We start from the raw sequence: 20,920 nt of genomic DNA on the forward strand, positions 1-20,920 counted from the left end.
GTTCTAACTGTAGCTTCTTGTCCCACATAGAGATTTCTCAGGAGACAGATGAGGTGATCAGGAAGATGTTTAGTAGGGCCAATTCTGGGGTGATTTCTAATACTTGCTTTGTTATTTTACATATTTCTCGTATGGCTGTTGTCCAGAATAGTTGGATTTTGAGGCATTCCCACCACATGTGGAGGTATGTGCCTGTGGAGGTGCACCCTCTCCAGCATTTTGGTGAGGTTCCTGGGCGTATTAGCCCTAGTTTTCTTGGTGTTAGGTACCACCTGTAGGTGATTTCTCATTATGAGCTTTACAATGCGTTTTCCTGAAACTTTTTTTTTTATTTGTCTAGATCCAGCCTAAGCCACTAGCTGTGCAAGTAGTGCTGGCTCAAAGCTGGACTATCTTAAAGCATTCCTGTTTTCTCCTTTGCAGCGCCGAGGAAGTAAGAAAGGCTCCGTGGACATTGAGAAGATCACCTGCGTGGAGACTGTGGCTCCAGAGAACAATCCTCCACCAGAACGGCGAATCCCGGTAATGAAGCACTAATGTGCCTTCATTTCAGACAGGATGTTCCTGCTCTCAGCAACCACAAGATTCTCCTGCTAAACATATACATGCATTCCCTTTGGGGGGGGGGATGCCACACTGTTTTTCAGTGCTCCACAGTTACATCAAATTGCCATCCAGGGACAGTGCCCTAAACCAGCTGTGACATGTCTCCTTGTGGTCAGTGGAGGGTCCATATCCATACCCACAAGGGAGGCCACAGAATAGTGGACCAACACAGATACCTGCATTTTGGGATTCCCCTTGAAGGAGTACTTCATGGGTCTTGGGGCTGTCAGGGCGAAGTCCTGGAGTTCCAAATGTATCACTGGTACTAGCTGCTTGTGAGGTTCAGTGTAGGAGCATAGCTGAGTGAGCAGAGCATCTGCTTTGCATGCAGAAGGTCCCAGGTTTGATCCCTGGAGTCTCCAGGTAGGACTGCGAAAGATGCTTCTCATGGCCCTTCAGTGCTAGACCTGCATGGGGAACCTCAGGTATAGGGGCCAACTGGAACTCTCCCATCTCCCCTGCTTCCCTCCCTGGCCCTGGACGGAATGCATCCCTTGACAATTCCTCTTGATTGTGTGAATGGAGGGCAAAGAATGGAAGGTGTGTGGAGAAGCTAGCTTACTTTACAAAGGTAAAATATATATTTGTTGCTTTGCCCCTTGTTATAAGAAAAAAATACCTGCTCCTTTTCCTTTATGGGGTATTCCAGAGCCCATATAGAGTCCTTAAGTGGGTTCCCTATCGGTAGGAAAAATAACAGAGGCCAACCAGAGTATATTGAGAAGCAAAGCAGCTAGTAAACCTGATCTTTATTCAAGGAACTGTTGCAACAGGGTCTCCACTCACCACATGCAGACCACCCCCCTAAAACATCAGGTGTACATCACAGAAGGAGGTAGTCTACAGTAGCTGAGGCGGTCTACAGCAGAAATCCTGTTTGCTAGGATACCTGATAATGGTCACTGACTGCATTACCTGGGCGGCCTGGCCATTCTTTTGTGATGGCTGATACTTTAGTTCCTGAATCCAGGCCACAGGCTCACCCTATTCATACAGAAATGTGCCCTTAAGACAGGATTTGCAAGCGAAAAGACAATGGGAAGGCTTTCCCCATTTGCCTCCCTTGCTGCAGAGGAGTATTTGAGGTCATTGGGAGAGTTAAAATGGCTTTAGGATTGTTCTCCTGTACTATTTAAGACACATGGTTCATATATTTAGATATGTGTGCATTTATGAATATTTATTTTCTATATTTGAGACCTTAAAATTTAAGCAACGCCCACTTTCACCTGCCCACAGTTTTCTGGACGTGAGTTTTGGTGTGTAGGGGAAACATTTCGAATGTACTAATCTCCCATCTATTTCACATGCACACAGAGAAAAGGAGAAGATCTAAGCGAGACAGACATCATAGAGAGGTTCCCCTACCCTTTCCAGGTGAGCTGTTTTTTCTGTTAGCCACCCCATCATAGACAGTTGGGTCACATGTTCCAGACTCAAGAGAATGTGTCTGTACCTGTCTTGTCTCTTACTTTATTGCCCTTAATGACTCCCAGAATCTGTTGCTTTAGTCCTCCACCATCCTGCCCCATGGTCAAGCCACAGGTACAGCTAAAACATTATCAGGTACATTTATACCAAAAAAAAAAAAAAGGGAAATAATTTGTTGGCAGGATGGTTTCAGCTCAAAATGCTTTAAACAGGGCTACTCTGGACTTAACAGACGCAGGTGGCGCTGTGGGTTAAACCACTGAGCCTAGGACTTGCCAATCAGAAGGTCGGCGGTTCGAATCCCCGCAATGGGGTGAGCTCCCGTTGCTCGGTCCCTGCTCCTGCCAACCTAGTTAGTTTGAAAGCACGTCAAAGTGCAAGTAGATAAATAGATACTGCTCCGGCGGGAAGGTAAACGGCCTTTCTGTGCGCTGCTCTGGTTCGCCAGAAGCGGCTTAGTCATGTGGGCCACATGACCTGGAAACTGTATGCCGGCTCCCTCGGCCAATAAAGCGAGATGAGCGCCGCAACCCCAGAATCGGCCACGACTGGACCTAATGGTCAGGGATCCCTTTACTTTTACCTTACTCTGGACTTAATAGTCTTACAGTGATGGACCTACATTTCTGGGGCCCTGAATGTTGAACTGTCGCAAGGCGCTCCTTCATAACCAGCAGTGAGGTCTGGATAACTGCTGTTATCTTCTTCAGTGAGGTTGCTCTACGACAGATCACCATACCTGTACAACGTCTGTGCTACTGATGGTCAAACTTAGGAATGTTGAAATATATACAGTGGTACCTCTAGATAGGAACGGGATCCGTTCCGGAGCCCCGTTCGCATCTAGAAGTAAATGTAACTAGTGACGGCGCGTCGCTTTTACCGCTTCTGCGCATGCGCGTGGCATCATTTTGAGCGTCTGTGCATGCGCAGGTGGCGAAACCCGGAAGAAACGCACTCCGTTACTTCTGGGCTGCCAAGGAGCACATCTCGAACGTGCTCAACTCGAAGCATATTTTACCCAAGGTATAACTGTACGACAAAAAATGAATCAGGTTGAGTCATGCCGCTCAAATTGGGTCTCGTGGACCAAAAAATGTTAAGCAATGTCGATCAAAGTCACTTCTGGGGCCCCTCCAGGATTTGGGTCCTTGAAGCTTAAGCGTCATCATCTTATGCTCCTCTTCCCCTGGCACACACACCATATATTTAAAGAACACAGCCCAAGAGTCCGGGGAACTATAGTTTGCCAAGGGTTTGGGGAACTAGTTCTGTAAGGGGTAAACCACAATCCTTAGGATTATTTTTTTGTGTGGGGGGGGGAGTCAAATGCTTTAAATGTGTGGTGTGCGCATGCAGACTTTCAGACCATTGGTCTTTGTAGTCCAGTACTGTCAGTTTCGGTTTCTCTGTTTCTCATTTACCTGGTTTTAAATCCAATTCTCTATGTTGCCACAGCAATTTGCATTTTAAAAAATCCTTTCGAATAGTTTCAGTGAGAATTCCTCCTAAGATACATTTTTGACTGAAATTTTGAGTGAAATACTTTTGTGTGTGTGCTCGCAAAAATGCATTTTGTATCTTATTTTCATGACAGTGTGGATTTTGTTTGTACTTTCCCCTTATGAATGCTTTTTTTGTATGCATTGTTTGGTTGGATAACTCCATCAAAAATTTCAGAAGAATGCAACTTTCATTTTTTTTTATATAAATATTTATTAGGGTTTTAGATACAAGTGCATAGATAGTGAACAATATAACATATATCGTAACATAGTTTCACAACTTCTTTGGACTCCCTCACGTCTCCCGCTCCCACTTTCATCATTGTAAATTTTTACCAGCAATTTGTCATCTTGTTTACATTCTTGTGTCCCACACATTTAATTGTAGTCTAATAATTCTCCAAAAGGTTTATGTTTTCTCAATCTCATTTATCATCCTAATTCCATCTAGTTTAGTGGTGCTCAATTATTTATGATCTAGCATCCTGCTTAACATTCAGCCAAATTACAGTATTTTTGTAAGTAAATCTTAAATTTCTTCCAGTCCTCTTCCACCCTCTCCTCTCCCAGGTCTCGGATTCTGCCGGTCATCTCAGCCAGTTCCATATAGTCTATCAGTTGCATCTGCCATTCTTCCAGTGTGGGTAGATCTTGGGTTTTCCAATGCTTAGCGATAAGTATCCTTGCTGCCGTTGTTGCATACAGGAAAAAAGTTCTGTCCTTCTTTATCACCCTCTGGCCGACAATACCCAGGAGGAAGGCCTCTGGTTTCTTAGGGAAGGTATACTTAAATACCTTTTTCAGCTCATTATATATCATTTCCCAGAATGCCTTCACTCTAGGGCATGTCCACCATAGGTGAAAGAATGTTCCTTCATTTCCTTTACATTTCCAGCATTTGTTATCAGACAAATGGTATATTTTGGCAAGTTTAACTGGGGTCATGTACCATCTATATATCATTTTCATTACATTTTCCTTCAACGCATTACATGCTGTGAAGTTCAACCCAGTGGTCCACAACCTTTCCCAGTCCTCAAACATAATATTATACCCAATGTCCTGTGCCCACTTTATCATAGCCGATTTAACCATTTCATCTTGTGTATTCCATTTTAACAGCAAGTTATACATTCTTGAAAGTACCTTAGTCTTTGGTTCTAACAGTTCTGTTTCCAATTTCGATTTCTCCACCTGGAACCCTAACTTCTTGTCATTTTTAAAAACTTCTTTAATCTGAGCGTAGTGTAACCAGTCTCGCACTTTATCCTTTATTTTCTCCAAACTCTGCAATTTCCAATTGTCTCCATCTTTTTCTAATATTTCCCAATATTTTGGCCCAGAAGAATGCAACTTTCAAAGGACGATTGCATTTCAGTTATCCTATTGGTTAACCAAGCATGAATCACATCATTTCTCTTTACATTCACATAAAATCATATTTATTTCTCCCATCCCTTTTTCAATAAGCAGTAAACCAGCCATGGTACATTTAAGAATCCCCTGCCCTGTCTCTTGGACATCTGCCTGAGACTCCTATCTTGATATGACACTATTGTCTGTGTACAATGTGTTTGTGGCTCTCATCTGTGCTGCTCTGACTCTGTCCCACTAGGTGGTGTATGATGAAGGGCCCCTCTACGTCTTCTCTCCAACAGAGGAGTTGAGGAGCCGCTGGATTCACCAGTTGAAAAATGGTAAGTCTCTCTCTCTCTCTCTAGTAGTTAAAATCTGGATATTTTAAATAGGAACAATATTTGGCATGAAGGATTCAGGTGGTAAATTAGGTTTGCACACTTGAAATGAATTAAAGCAATCCGTTGCCCTTTTGCAACAAAGCCACTTAAAAGCATACACACACAGCTGGCTTTTTGCTGTTAGGAAAGTGATGGCAAAGCACCCTGAAAAGTGTGAGAAGAATTAATATTAACAAGAAGGCGTATAAATGCCCTGTAAGCAAATCAGGATGAATTCCAGATGAATGCTTACTGTTGTATAACTTCCCTGCAGACAAATCAGAATGAGTGGCCTGTAACAGGGTTTCCAGCTGTTTCTGGACTACAACTCCCATCATCCCTGACCCCTGGTCCTGCTAGCTAGGGATGATGGAAGTTGTAGTACAAAAACAGCTGGAGACACAAGTTTGGGAAACCCTTCGCTATATAGACCAGACATAGTCTAATCTCTGTATATGCTATGCGGAAGCAAATCTGGATGAATGTTTAATAAACAGGTCATCTAGAGCAGTGTTTCCCAACCTTTGGTCTCCAGCTGTTTTTGGACTACAACTCCCATCATCCCTAGCTAGCAAGACCAGTGGTCGGGGATGATGGGAATTGTAGTCCAAAAACAGCTGGAGACCAAAGGTTGGGAAACACTGATCTAGAGGAGCAGTAGCCTGGGGAGAAATTGCTTTTTGCATGGATGACAACCTGATTACAAGTAAAGTCATTATTGCATGCTTCCTTCCAATGATCTTATTTAACTAAAGTTCACACAGGTTCCTCCTTCTGGGGTGCCTTCATAACGCAAAAAACAATAGATTCCTTTCTCCACAACCCTGATGGTCTTACCTTTTAAAAATTTGTCTCACCTGATATATATCAGCATGTCAAGCTTTTTACACAGTAAGGCCACAACTAATAATAATAATAATAATAATAATTTATTTATACCCCGCCCATCTGGCTGGGTTTCCCCAGCCACTCTGGGCAGTTTCCAGCAGAATATTAAAATACAGTGATTTATCCAGTATTAAAAGCTTCCCTAAACAAGGCTGCCTTCGGATGTCTTCTAAAAGTCTAATAGTTGTTTGTTTCTTTGACATCTGATGGGAGGGTGTTCCACAAACTGGCCACCACTACCAAGAACCCCTGACCATTAGGTCCAGTCGTGACCGACTCTGAGGTTGCGGCGCTCATCTCGCTTTATTGGTCGAGGGAGCCGGCATACAGCTTCCGGATCATGTGGCCAGCATAACTAAGCCGCTTCTGGCGAACCAGAGCAGCACACGGAAACGCCATTTACCTTCCTGCCGGAGCGGTACCTATTTATCTACTTGCACTTTGACGTGCTTTCAAACTGCTAGGTTGGCAGGAGCTGGGACCGAGCAACGGGAGCTCACCCCGTCGCGGGGATTCAAACCACTGACCTTCTGATCAGCAAGTCCTAGGCTCAGTGGTTTAACCCACAGCGCTACCTGCGTCCCCTTTATAGGTTAGGTAGGTGGTAAAGCCTTGACCAGGGCTGGCACAAAGATTGAGGGTGCCCTGACAAAAATACCCTCTAGGACTTGCCCAGCACTATCCTGATGCCCGCCAAAATAAGCTTACAAAGGGGCAGAGAGGTGAGTGGTGGGGATTGGTGATGTGTATCAGGCCGTGCCATCGATGGGTGCATGTTTTTAATGTGCCATAAGACTCTTCCTCTTCAGGCCAAGATTAAGCTAATGGACCATTTGAGTAGATTAACACTGCTTGCTTCTGTTTAACCTGATTGGCTGCATTTGAATCATCATATATTGGTTTACTAAAGCGTGATGTGAATGTACCCTTTTTTTTTTGCCCATGTATGCAAGCCCTTCACTTCCTCCTTCACCTAAGCTGGCAAACAAGCCAGGAAGTTCTCGCTGACAGTTGTTTCCTGTTTCATCCGAATTGGGAAACTATGGCTTGCAGCTCTGGAGAAAGCCAAGATATTGAACCAACTTCAAACCGAGTTTCAATATCCTGGTTTTTTGTTTTGTTTTCTGAAACTGTTTACCATCACTCAGACAAGATCAGAAACTATAGTAACCCTTCCTTCCTGCTGCAGTGATCTGCTACAACGCCAACCTGGTGCAGAAATATCATCCCTGCTTCTGGACTGATGGACAATACCTCTGCTGCTCCCAGACAGCTAAAATGGCCATGGGCTGCCAGATTCTGGGAGGCAAGAGTAGAAGTAAGAATTCACTTTGGCTCTTTTAAAAACTTATCTTTCCTTGTGGTTTGTATATGTTAGTACACTTCATCTTTGCGTAAAGCCAGGAGGAGGAACCTGTTGCACTCCAGATATTTGTACTACAACCCCCTTCATTCCTGACCACTAACCATTCTGGCTGGGGCTGATGGAAGCTGGAGTCCAGAAACGTAGTTTTTTTTAAGGGGGGCAGGCACAGGTTCTCCATTCCTGATGGAAATAATTGAAACCTCCACCTCACCTCTGCTTTATTTGTGACTGGGGCAGACACATGTTTAAGATATATATGCCTGCTTTGTCATGTCTACAGTAAGGTAAAGGGACCCTTGACCATTAGGTCCAGTCATGGCTGACTTTGGGGTTGCGGCGCTCATCTCGCTTTATTGGCCGAGGGAGCCGGCGTACAGCTTCCGGGTCATGTGGCCAGCATGACTAAGCCGCTTCTCGCGAACCAGAGCAGCGCATGGAAACGCCGTTTACCTTCCCGCCGGAGTGGTACCTATTTATCTACTTGCACTTTGACGTGCTTTCGAACTGCTAGGTTGGCAGGAGCAGGGACCGAGCAACGGGAGCTCACCCTATTGCGGGGATTCGAACTGCCGACCTTCTGATTGACAAGTCCTAGGCTCTGTGGTTTAACCCACAGCGCCACCTGCATCCCATCTTGTCATGTCTAGTTCGGCATATTTGGCCTAGTTTCAGAGCACAGAACCAGAAAGCTGGCTTGAAATGCAGGTGCCCCTAATCATCTTGTGGGGGTCTAAAGCATTCCTGAAAACAGATAATCAGATGTAATAACAGAAGAGTTCTGGGTCATTTGACCAAAGATCCAGCTAGCTTCCAACAGATCCCAAGTGGAGTAGACGGTAGCATAGGAAGTTGCCTATTGCTCCATCTACCTCAGTGCAGTCCACACTGACTGGCAGCAGCTGACAGGGTTTCGGCAGTAGTCTTTCCCAGCCCTACTTGTTGGGCTGCTGTGAGAGTGGAGTGCTGGTCTAGGTGGACCTTTAGCCTGATTTACCAAGGCTCTTCTGAGGTCTAAATCTTAAAGCAGCCACTAGCCCGAGGGTTGAACCTGAGTTCTTCTGCATGCAGAGCAAATGCTTCACTGTTGAGCTAGCAGGAAGTTGTTGCCGCCCATCATGCCTTGCTTGTGGCATGATGACGATGTCGATGAACAACAATGATAGCAACAAAATGGTCTCTAGTAATCAGAGGTGTGTTGCCTCTGAATCACCTCTGGTATGTGATATGAGCATAGAAAGCTTCCTTCCTTGTCCACTTTGCCTGATTATCCTGATTCCAGCCTTCTCCTTCCAGATGTTTTGGGCCACAACTTCCATAAGCCTCAGCCGGTTGATTCAGAACATTTGGAGACCAGGAAGGCTGTTCAGCTCAGGCTGGTGGCAGCTTGTCAGTAGAGGATTTTTCTCACCTGCTCTAAAGAGCAACCTCCCTAACAAAGCAAGGCCTTGTAACCCTTTCAGCTGGAGTGCTCTCCCTGCTTTAGTAGTTCACTACTTTCAAAGAGTGCCCTGTGCGAGTCTGAGGAAGGCAGTCTTCACTTTTGAATAGGGATTTGCCAGGGGTTGAGGACCTCCAGCCTGCAGTTCAGTCTCAGCCCACCAGGGGGTGCAATTTAGCCTGCAAAGCCTTTTCTCCTACGCCACATGTCAATCAGCTGATTGGACTGCCCACCTACCAGTCTCCAAGCATCAGATGATTGAATTGGTTCATGGGGTGGGGAGATAAATATCTGCCCTGCCAGACTGAAAAGATTCCCCATCTTTGGGACAGACAGAACATCCTGAGTCTGTCCTGTCTTATTTTCGCTGGCACTCTTTTATAGTTCCATTCCATCCTGTTTCATGCTGATTTTTGGAAATAGTGCATGAATTTTTTTTATTTAAATTGTACTCTTTTTATAAGCATTATTGTCTGCATCCCCCCCTCCCACAAATGCTATTTTTCAGGGTTTTTTCAGTGCACTTTCATCACCACCACCACCATCATCATCAATTTATAATTTATACCCTGTCCATCTGACTGGGTCTCCCTAGCCACTCTGGCTGGCTCCCAACAGAATGAGTAATAATAATAATAATAATAATAAAGCAATAAAACATCAGACATTAAACACTTCCCTGGACAGGACTGCCTTCAGATGTCTTCTAAAAGTCAGATAGTTGTTTATTTCCTTGACATCTGATGGGAGCGCGTCCCACAGGGTGGGCGCCACTACCGAGAAGGCCCTCTGCCTGGTTCCCTGTTACTTCACTTCTCTCAGTGAGGGAATCACCAGAAGGCCCTCGGCGCTGGACCTCAGCGTCCGGGCAGAATGATGGGGGTGGAGACGCTCCTTCAGGTATACTGGACTGAGGCCATTTAGGGCTTTAAAGGTCAGCGCCAACACTTTGAATTGTGCTCGGAAACATACTGGGAGCCAATGCAGGTCTTTCTGGACCGGTGTTATGTGGTCGGCAGCCATTCCCAGTCACCAGTCTAGCTGCCAGAGATCATTGACCAGCGCAACCAAGGCAGTTTCACATAAAATACACATTTTATACGCATGTTAACTGTAAAAGATGTGGTTTTGGGTGCGTGACGAAGAATTTTTCTCTCTAATTGAAGGTTTCAGAAGCGGCCGTTGTCTTCTCAAACCTGACAAGCCTCTACCACCAACTCCAGAGGAGAACAAGGTATGAGCAGCCAGGATTTGCAATTTTTGTGGTGGGTGGGTTGCACCTTGGGGCAGAGACAGGATTAGGGCAGGGGTGAGGAACCTTCAGCCCATGGACCAATCCTAGCCTTCCAACTGGCCTATTTTGGCCCATGAAGCCATTTCCCTCAAACCACACTAACTTTTTATCACCTGTGACAACATCTGATGGGCAGGAGGGTGGGATTTATTTCTGCCTTGGTTGCACTTGCCTGTTCTTATACCCAAAGCAGCAGGATTTCGCTGTTCCTTCACCCACTCATCAGCTGACCAGTACGGCAAGGTGGGGGGAGTTAAATCCTACTGAGAACAGACATACCCAGCCAAAGCAAAGGACCAGGTAGCGGGGCCTTCTTGGTAGTGGCACCCACCCTGTGGAATGCCCTCCCATCTGATTTCAAGGATATAAGTAATTATACAACCTTTAGAAGACATCTGAAAGCAGTCCAGGACAGGGAAGTTTCTAATGTATTGTGTTTTTGTATTATTATTATTTTGTTATTAATGTTTTTGTATGTGTTGGAAGTCACCCAGAGTGGCTGGGACAACCTAACCAGATGGGTGGGGTACATTTATTGTTGTTGTTGTTGTTATAGCAAGCAGCTCTTTTTTATTTTTTGCAGGCAAGAGGGTTTCCTCCTGCTTGCAGCCATGCTTACACATTGCAGGCTTTTCTTCTTCCTCCCCACCACCTGATAAGGAGTGGAAAAACAAGGCTTTGCCAATCTTCTACTTGGTTGTTGTGCCCACCTGTCAGAGCTGGCCCGCCAGAAAGTTTCTCCACCCCTGTATTAGGGGTAGGCAGCATAGTGCTGTTGAACTCCCAACTCCCATCAACCACAGGCAGAACCTTGGGCAATAGCCAAGTGTAATGGGAGTTGTAGTCCAGCAACATCTCTGAAAGGGATGTGGGTGGCGCTGTGGGTTAAAGCCTCAGCGCCTAGGGCTTGCCGATCGAAAGGTCGGTGGTTCGAATCCCCGCGGCGGGGTGCGCTCCCGCTGCTCGGTCCCAGCGCCTGCCAACCTAGCAGTTCGAAAGCACCCTCGGGTGCAAGTAGATAAATAGGGACCGCTTTCTAGCGGGAAGGTAAACGGCGTTTCCGTGTGCAGCTCTGGCTCACCAGAGCAACGATGTCACGCTGGCCACGTGACCCGGAAGTGTCTTCGGACAGCGCTGGCCCCTGGCCTCTTGAGTGAGATGGGCGCACAACCCCAGAGTCTGGCAAGGCTGGCCCGTACGGGCAGGGGTACCTTTACCTTTACCTTTAACATCTCTCTGTGTGTGTTTCACAAGTTTCTTCCACCTGTTTTTTCAAAAAGTTTATTTATTTTCATTTGTAACAATTAAACATTTCAACAAAGAAAATGAAACAATTCTTACATATCAGTCTTCGACTTCCCAGACTTCCCTCCTCCTTTTTCTGCGGTTCCATGAATTTATTTTCTTTCTTTCCCCCTGCATATCCCAATTAACTCTATTCTTTTTTCTCATCTAATTCATATATGATTTAGAAGTTTTTACAACAACCCTGCTAATGTCTTGTTTGCAACATATATGTAAATATTCAATAAACCATTTCCATTCCTTACTAAAAAAAAAGTTTATTGTCTTGATTTCTTATTCTTCTGGTAAGTTTTGCCGTTTCTGCATAGTCCATTCGTTTCCGTAACCATTCTTCTCTCGTCGGGACTTCTTTCCATCAAGTTCCCTCTACTTGTGATAGGTGCTGAAAGAGGTATCCTGAAAGTCTCATTCTTTTCTCATTTCCTTTCTGAACACTGGCAAAGATGATCAAGAAGCAGTTGCCCCCTGAACCGGTGCCTGGTGGCCAGTCTAGGACAAGGAAAGTCGTGGCTCTCTATGACTATCTCCCAATGACTGAACAGGACCTGGAGCTGCAAAAGGGCAAAGAGTACATTGTCCTGGAGGAGAGCAATGAGTCCTGGTGGAGAGCACAAGACCAGAATGGGTAAGAGACCCAACATAGACAGTAGGGGTAAGAACAGTGCAAGGCCACTGCCAGGAGCCCACCTTCCTCTTGCATACCCCCTGTCCCACAGGTGGAGATGAGGGGGAAAGTAGATTTAATTATCATTTAAAGGTGAACCTAACTAATTCACATTTTCCGGGGTGGGGTGGGAATATATGAGAATGGAGTCGGCTGTCCTTCGAAATGTGCACTTCTCATAATTTTGCTGTGCAGATTTGCAGCCAAGTAATATGTGCAAGAATGCACCTACTGGGATAAAGTGTGCATAAACATGCATTTACTAGTGAAGACAACATATAAGGATGCATTATTCTGGGAGAAATTGCTTTGCAAAAAATGTACCTCTTAGGGAAAATTCAATACAAAGCATGTGTATGTTAGGAGAAAATGTATGGTGCTTGTCATGGACTGGTTGGGTGCAGAGGAATGTTCTGGGAGGAACCAGCTGAGGAAGCCCCCAGGGAAGAAGGCTCAGAGCCCGGAGAGTGGTGGTAGGACAACCATGAATGGTCAGAGGGAGAAACCTGAGAGGAGGAGGTGTCGGAAGTTGAAGAGGTAACAGGCCTTATTGAGCAGGGAGAGTCTGTGGCAGAGAGAAGTCCCGAAGCTGGAGCAGGAGAATGGGAAGAGGGAGATCAAGAAGCAGAGATTAATCAGGCTGGTGAAGAGTCACAGATGTTTCTCTCTCCTGATGTGACAAGCTCCCCTCTCTCCTGGTCTCCCAGAACTAGGTGAGGCGTGAAGAGAGGAGAGGAGAGGTTGGCTGCCATAAGTACACTCTCTGGTTGTTTGGGGAAAGCCCTGGAGAGGAGGGGACAGGGGGCTGTGAGGAGTTGGGGACTTTTAGTCTTGGCAACTGATTTTCATGGAAGACCACCAGGAATGAGCTGCTCTTCTCATTAGGCCTGGCACTCAACAACAACAACAACAACAATTTATTATTTCTACCCTGCCCATCTGGCTGGGTTTCCCCAGCCACTCTGGGTGGCTTTCAACAGAACATTAAAAACAGAATAAAACTTGAAACGTTAAAAACTTCCCTAAACAGGGCTGCCTTTTAGATGCCATCTAGGGACGCGGGTGGCGCTGTGGGTAAAACCTCAGCGTCTAGAGCTTGCCGATCGCATGGTCGGCGGTTCGAATCCCTGCGGCGGGGTGAGCTCCCGTCTTCGGTCCCAGCTCCTGCCCACCTAGCAGTTCGAAAGCACCCCTAAGTGCAAATAGATTAATAGGTACCGCTTTCTAGCGGAAAGGTAAATGGCGTTTCCGTGTGCTGCGCTGGTGCTGGCTCGCCAGAGCAGCTTCGTCATGCTGGCCATGTGACCCGGAAGTGTCTCCGGACAGCGCTGGCCCCCAGCCTCTTAAGTGAGATGGGCGCACAACCCTAGAGTCGGACACGACTGGCCCATACGGGCAGGGGTACCTTTACCTTTACCTTTAGTCTTCTAAAAATCGGATAGTTGTTTATTTCCTTGACATCTGGTGGGAGGGCGTCTCACAGGGTGGGCGCCACTACTGAGAAGACCTTCTGCCTGGTTCCTTGTAACCTCACTTCTTGCAGAGAGGGAACTACCAGAAGGCCCTTGGAGCTGGACCTCAGTGTATGGGCTGAACGATGGGAGTGGAGACGCTCCTTCAGGTATACTGGACCGAGTCTTTGGAGATCGTGTTTTTGCTAAAAAAAAGAGCTGGACTTTCAGCTGAGCCAAAGCATTTGAGCCTGGGACCTTCTGCATGCAAAGTCAGCACCCTTCCATTGAGCTACAGCCTTTTCCTCTTGGGTTCCTGTCAGTTGCATAGGGAGTGGCTCATGGTGTTGTTGTTTTCTTTCGCCCTACAGGAAAGAAGGCTACATTCCCAGCAACTATGTCACAGAAACAAAAGATTCTCTGGAGATGTATGAGTGAGTTTCCTTGGAACTGTGGGCCTGAGGGCAGAAGTTAAATATTATGAGAAAAACATAAGAATATTTGTCCCTTTGCATTTGTAATAAGATACATTCTGGAGTCTGGAATGGGGGTAGTGATGAGGGGGGAAATGTGTTTGGCGAACCTACAAAATCTGCAAATCGAGAACCAAGCAACAGTTCTCCTTCAAAATTCACACTTCTCCAAATTTTATTATGCCATACTTCTACCAAAGAATGCATATACCGGTAATCATGAAAAGCTCATGTAGACATAGTGGATAATACACAAAAATTGGGGGGTGGGAACGACTTGCAAAATGTTTATCCTAGGCAGAATTGCACATAATAGGAGATAAGCTCCCAAACATACACAGGAATTTTTTGCATAGTGGTTTTTTTAAATAAAAAACAATCACAAATAAATGCAGAAATGGGGCAAACCAAATTTCTGATTAGAAAAAATAGAACAGGAGAAACCAGAATTGACAATGTTGTCTATTCCTCTTCAGTGTTTCATATTTGTAGTAGAGAACTACTGGGAAGAGGAGGGCCCTGCCATTTCTGCCTTCTTTTTTGCAAATGCCTCCCATGACAACCCACTTTTCATCCCACCCCCACACCCCTGCTAAGTGGCCGGGGAAAGCAGAAATATGGCAAAGGGGGAACTGGCGTCAAGGGAGAATTGATTTCAAAGGGGAGAATCGATGGGTGCAGGAGTGGTTAAGCATCCATCTCATTTTCCTGACAGCTCATCCCTTACAAAATACTTCCATTGCCCCCAGATTTGCAACCTTGGAGAACACACATTGGGTGTGCCCTGATTGGGTGGGAAATGTTTGAGCTTTATGTTAACATTTCACCCCAAATGTAGAGGTTCACCACCTCCCAGCCCTCTTTTTTTCATTTCCTCCCTGGCAAATATTATGTCATGTTTCAGGTGGTATTTGAAAAACATAACTAGAAGGCAAGCAGAGGAACTGCTGAAGCAAGAGGTGAGTGTATAAGTACTTCCTTTCTTCTTTCCTTCCTCTTTCACTGTGAGAGTTAAATTATAAAGTCAGCAGATAATATTAAAAATGCCCAAACATCAAAGCAGGTTGTCTCAAGATATGGCAAAGAGAAATTTCCAAATTCCTGTGGGAAGGGAAGAAACCTAGGATTAAACACCTGCTCTTAATAGACATAAAAGAGAGAGGAGGCTTTTCCCTACCCGACTTAAAACTTTACTACGAGGCAGCCTGTTTCACCTGGTTAAAAGATTGGTGCACGTTGCAGGATCCGGACCTCCTGGACCTGGAAGGTTTTGACAACCGTTGGGGATGGCACGCCTACCTGATATATGGAAAAGCGAAAATTCATAAAAGTTTTACCAATCATATAATAAGAAAATCACTCTTTGCTGTATGGGAAAAATATAAAGACCTGATGGTGCCTAAAGTCCCGTGGTGGACTTCTCCAATAGAAGCTGTAGCAGTAAAACGGAAAAATACTCAGGAAAGCTGGCCAACATATAAAACACTTCTAAAAAATTAAAAAACTTTGAGGAAATAAGAGAACACATCTCAGACTGGTTCCAATACCATCAGTTATTTGAAAAATTTAAATCTGACAAACAAAAGGGGTTCTCAACAGAAATTTCCCGGCTCGAATCTGGACAGTCAAGGAGGAGGAGGTAACAGTGGCAATGGTGAGGTGGTCCCAGGATTTTGGCCATTCAATAACCATGGCCCAATGGGAAAATTTATGGAAGATCAATTGGAAATTCACAAATTGTTACACAAATTGTTACAAATTGAAAGAGAGAACTTTCAAAAAATGCAGCATCGATGGTATTTAACACCATGGAAACTTTCAAAAATGTATAAAAATGTGTCAATTAATTGTTGGAGATGCGGTGAATCAGGAACATTCTACCATATGTGGTGGATATGTAGGAAAACACAGGTATTCTGGGAGAGTATCCATGCAGAACTGCAAAAAATGCTAAAGATCTCTTTCAACAAAAAACCAGAGGCCTACCTCCTGGGAATAACAGATTTGGATATTCCACAAAAGAGGAAGGGTATCTTTTTATATGCGACGGCGGCAGCAAGAGTTTTGATCGCAGCAAAATGGAAGAGTAATGAAATCCCCTCTATACAAGATTGGATCCAAAAGCTGACAGAATATGCTGAATTAGATGGTTTATCAGAAAAAATAAAGAACAAATCAAAACAGGAATTTGTTTCAAAATGGGAGGTTTTCAAAGATTATCTGAAAAATAAATATAGTAGTTTAAATTCTGTTGCAGCATTCAAGGAACTTCAGTAATAATTGCAAGGTAGATATAAGAAATTAGATTTATTGAGAATAAGTTAAATTATGTTAAAAGTGTGTATTGGCAAAAAGTAATATGAATTTAAAATATAGGGAGGTTGGGTCTTTAGTGTCAAGACCAATAGATGTTTTATTGTTTGCTAAGAAAATTATGTGTCTATGGTTATTTTTGTAATTTGTGTGTAATTTAGTATTTGTGTTGTTTTTTTCTTGTTGTATAAATAAAAATAAATTAAAATGCCCAAACGTATATCTGCCTATATACATAAAAATGTAAGGCAGTCATCATGCTGCAGTTCCCATGGGCATGCCAACTTCCAGTGCAACAACAGAATGTCTGGCTGGTAGGTGAGCAAACAATGTGGATGGCAGGCAGCCCAGGGAGCTATTTTACTGAGTGAGGGAAGCACTTCAGAGAGTGACGTCCTCTTCTCCATTAAACACGGCTGTTGAGAGGTGTAACAGAGCAGGCAAGGCACTTCAGAGAGTGGTTTGTCAATCAACTCTCTGCAGTGCCTCTGTTAAACAGTTCACCTGGGTTGCCTGCCATTCAGGCTACTTGTTGCTCACCTTCTTGCCATTCTCTTGTCATGATGGTGAGTGCATGCAAAGCATGAGAAAGGGCGGGGGGACTACTACTAATACCCACTTCCTCCAAAAAAATAAAAGAAGAAGAAAACCCTGGGGGGGGATTCAAATCAAATCAAAACCCTGGGGGGGGATTGTTACGCCTTTTATATTAATCAACAACAACAATCTTTATTACGGTCCAGAGACCAACAAAACATTACAAATCAATACAGAGTTCATACAGCCTACCTTCAGGTTAATCAAGCACTTTGTTTGGAATATAGGGCTCATTTGTTCTTGCAACCACCGACAGAAACTTTGCCACTTCCAAAGTTCTAGCTTTTGTCCGGTCTTCCAGTAGGAACCTGACATAGTAAGCCTCTGACCTTCCCGGGAAAGGCACCAGCAAGGGTAGTATCAATTCAGCCCTGGCCTGCTCATACTTCGCACAATGTAACAAAATATGATTTATGGAATCGATGTCTTGAGCACACGAGCAAAGTCTGTCCTGGTAGGGAACTCCTCTCAACCTACCATCCAGCACTGCAGAGGGGAAGACATTCAGTCTGGCCTTGGTAAAAAGCCTTCGATAGTTAGGTACTGTCAGGTTTTTGATGTAAGATGTTAACTCAAAGACATACCCATATTGAACTCCTGCTGCCAGTGGACTACAGACTGCATGTGATCGAGATCGCAAGTCACTGTGTGCATTGTCCCATAATCTTTGCTTTAAAGCCTTTTGGGCGCCTTCATAGCCCAGGTAATACAGTTGGGGGGGAGACAGACCAATAGAGGTGGCTTTTTTAGCCATGGTTTTCTGCCATTTGCTGACAAATTCCTCATTGGTCAAATGTTGGTACAGACCCTTCCCTAGATTAAACACTGAAATCCTGAGCCAATGTCTTAAGGCAGCCCACCACGCTCTAGCTGAAATTGGGCATTCACCAGCTTCCAACAAAAGTACGGAGTTGGGGACGCAGATAGGTACCTGCAGCAGAGATCGTATAAATTTTGCCTGAAAGCCATCTAGCTTTGGCAGGTCCCCATTATGCCAGACATTTGCTGCATACAGGAGTTGGGAAACGGGCTTTGCGTTGAAAACCCTTAAGGCTGCTGGAACATATTTGCCGCCCTTTGTGAAGAAGAATCTATGTATGGCTAGCTTTGTAATCTCCGCCTTTTGAAGGGAGGTTTGCCAATGGTGCTTCCAAGATCTTGTATGATGGAATGTGAGCCCTAGGTAACTGAAGTATTTTACCTGTTCAAGGTTATGGCCATCCAGCACCCATTTAGACTGGGAGAATCTTCTTTCGAAGACTAAGATTTTAGATTTTTCATAATTAATGGATAAACCATTTCCAGAACAGTAATCAGAAAATTTCCTCAACAGATAATTCAAGCCCGGCCTGGAACGCGAGATGATGGCTGCGTCATCAGCATACAACAACAAAGGGGTCCTTCTCATTCCTATTTTTGGAATGTGTCCATCTGGGTCCATTAAGTTCTCTTCTAGGTCGTTTAAGAATAGACAGAACAATGTGGGGGCCAAAATACAACCCTGTCTCACCCCCCTAGTCATCTCGATGCTGTTCGATAGCTGTCCCTGTCAACCGCATCGGACCTGCAGTTTGGTTCCATTGTACAGGGCTTTTATAAGAAAGAGAAGTCGTTTGTCCTGCAGGATCAGACTCAATTTGGACCATAGCTGGGATCTGGGGATGGAGTCAAATGCTGATTTCAGGTCCATAAAGGCCACGAAGAGTTTACCCTGTAGGTGTCTGGTATACTTCTCAGCTAGGAAGGACAGCATTAGACAATGGTCTGTTGTTGAATGATTCTCACGGAAAGCTGCCTCGGCTTCAGATAGTATATTATGTTCATTTAGAAAAGTTGTCAATTTGCTACTGAGGAAATGGGCATACAGTTTCCCAATTATTGAGAGCAGGCTAATAGGCCTATAATTGGAAGGTACATTTGGGTGGCCTCTCTTAAAGATTGGAACTACTATAGCATGTTTCCAGCTATATGGTACCTTACCAGAGTTATTTACTACCGTAAAGAGTGCTGCCAGAAGCGGAGCCCACCAGTGCTGGTTTGATGTAATCAACTCAGCTGGGATAAAGTCTTTTCCCGGAGCCTTTCCACTCTTCAGATTCCCAATTAATGTATGGACTTCCTCCACAGTAACCGGCCTCCAATTAGGGAGCAGTGACAATTGTGCCCTGTCATCCTCCTGTAAACTGGAAGGGAGGTTTGGATTTTCCATAAATATATTTCTGAAGTGGTTCTCCCAAACCTGAGCTGGAATGATACAGCTGGGGGCTGAGGAACTATTTTTCATTGAGTCGGAGACCAGTTGCCAAAATAGTTTAGTTTCATTGTTTAGTGAGGCATTCAATAGTAGGGACCAGGAGTTTTGTTCGGACTGCCTTTTTTTTGAGGCCAAAAGGGCTTTGTACTCTTTTTTGATTTTGAAATAAGATTGAGGTAAATAGCTTAATCCAGCGTTTCTATAGGCCAAATAGGCGTTCCTTAAGGCTTCCTTCTTTGTGTGGCACTCTTGGTCAAACCAACTGCGCCCTTTAGCAGTGCGTGGCTTGCCAGCTGAGTTTATGTTGACCACATCCTGCAAGGACTCAATGAGATTTTCATAAGCTGTCAGGGAGGAGTCTATTGATAAATTGTTTATTATAATTGATCTTAACTCAATTGCAGTTTGTGAATTCAATCTATTCTCAACTGCAATTGCTATCTCAGGTGTCCATTTTTTCCTACGCAATGCTGGATCATTTGCTTTGACTATATCCTCATGTTCTATGTGAGAGTGCTGAATTGAATTTTGGCCAGTAGTGAAGATGATAAGAGGTAAATGGTCACTTTCAGTCCTATTATCTATTGTGAATTTTTTAATTGATTCAAAGGCCTGTCTGTTAGTTAGACAGTAGTCTACTGTGCTGGCCCCATTTGAATTTATGAATGTGTATTCGCCTTCTCTATCCCCGGGGAATGCCCCATTAGCAATGATCAGATCAAGACTTATTTGTAAAAAAGCCAGACAGAATCCAGCATAGTTGATTTGGCAATCTTTCGAATGTCTACGTGGGGGTGGGTTTAGCAAGAGGGCGCTATTTTCCTTTAGATCTCTTAATATTGGGAATTTTATTTCCAGGCTATCATCATTTGAGCCTATTCTGGCGTTCATATCTCCCATTAGGTAAAATGGCGAACCAGGGTACCTAATTTGTAGGGAATGAAGGAACCTATGGATTTTACGCCACGTGCTCTCTATCTGTGTTTGCACTGTATGTGGTGGAATATACACTGAAACAAGAATAATACTCTTGGATTCCATATGCAAGGTGATCCCCAGTGCCAGCTGCTCGAAAACTGAGCACTCAATGACTTGTGACGCCAGTTGAGTGGAAACCAGAGTTACTAGGCCCCCCCTCGGTCGTCCCCTTCCAAGCGGTTTAGAGGCCTTGATTTCATAGACATCGTAACCGTCGAGAGCTATGTTATCAGTTGCCCAAGTTTCCTGCAGCATTATTATGTCAAAACCCATTATATATTCACGAAATGGCTCGTCCCCAAGTTTGTTAGCCCAACCCGCTATGTTCCATGAGATAATGTTAAAGCTGCTCGTTCCATAACTGGCTTGGCTTCATTGTGGTGGGGAAATTGTTATCAGCTCTCCCACTGGTTCGGTAATGATGCAACCGTTCTTAGGATATGCACGGTGTTGTTGTTCACGGGGTTGATTTGCAGCATTTTCCCGATTTCCCCAGCATCGACGGTGTTATTTGGATTGCTGGTGCCATCGGGGGGTCTTCGTCAAAGATAATTAAATCTGTCTCTGGCTTTCTATGTGTCCCATTTCCCTTGGGAGGGTCATCACTTGGCATTGGCTGAT

General features: G+C 44.6%; 1 protein-coding gene across 2 annotated transcripts in view; it reads left to right on the forward strand.

Annotated features, from left to right (window-relative positions):
- Window positions 1-20,920, forward strand: part of BTK (Bruton tyrosine kinase) — a 44,550-nt gene that overhangs the window by 11,493 nt on the left and 12,137 nt on the right. For both annotated transcript variants that reach the window (XM_081896865.1, XM_081896866.1), the window contains 8 exons: window positions 424-522; window positions 1,924-1,983; window positions 5,158-5,239; window positions 7,356-7,484; window positions 10,137-10,204; window positions 12,013-12,194; window positions 14,056-14,118; window positions 15,062-15,116. In XM_081896865.1, the coding sequence (XP_081752991.1) occupies window positions 424-522; window positions 1,924-1,983; window positions 5,158-5,239; window positions 7,356-7,484; window positions 10,137-10,204; window positions 12,013-12,194; window positions 14,056-14,118; window positions 15,062-15,116 (738 nt within the window). The remainder of the gene's footprint in view (window positions 1-423; window positions 523-1,923; window positions 1,984-5,157; window positions 5,240-7,355; window positions 7,485-10,136; window positions 10,205-12,012; window positions 12,195-14,055; window positions 14,119-15,061; window positions 15,117-20,920) is intronic.

Source organism: Podarcis melisellensis, assembly GCF_964234715.1.
Source record: "Podarcis melisellensis genome assembly, chromosome: Z".
NCBI lineage: Eukaryota > Metazoa > Chordata > Lepidosauria > Squamata > Lacertidae > Podarcis > Podarcis melisellensis.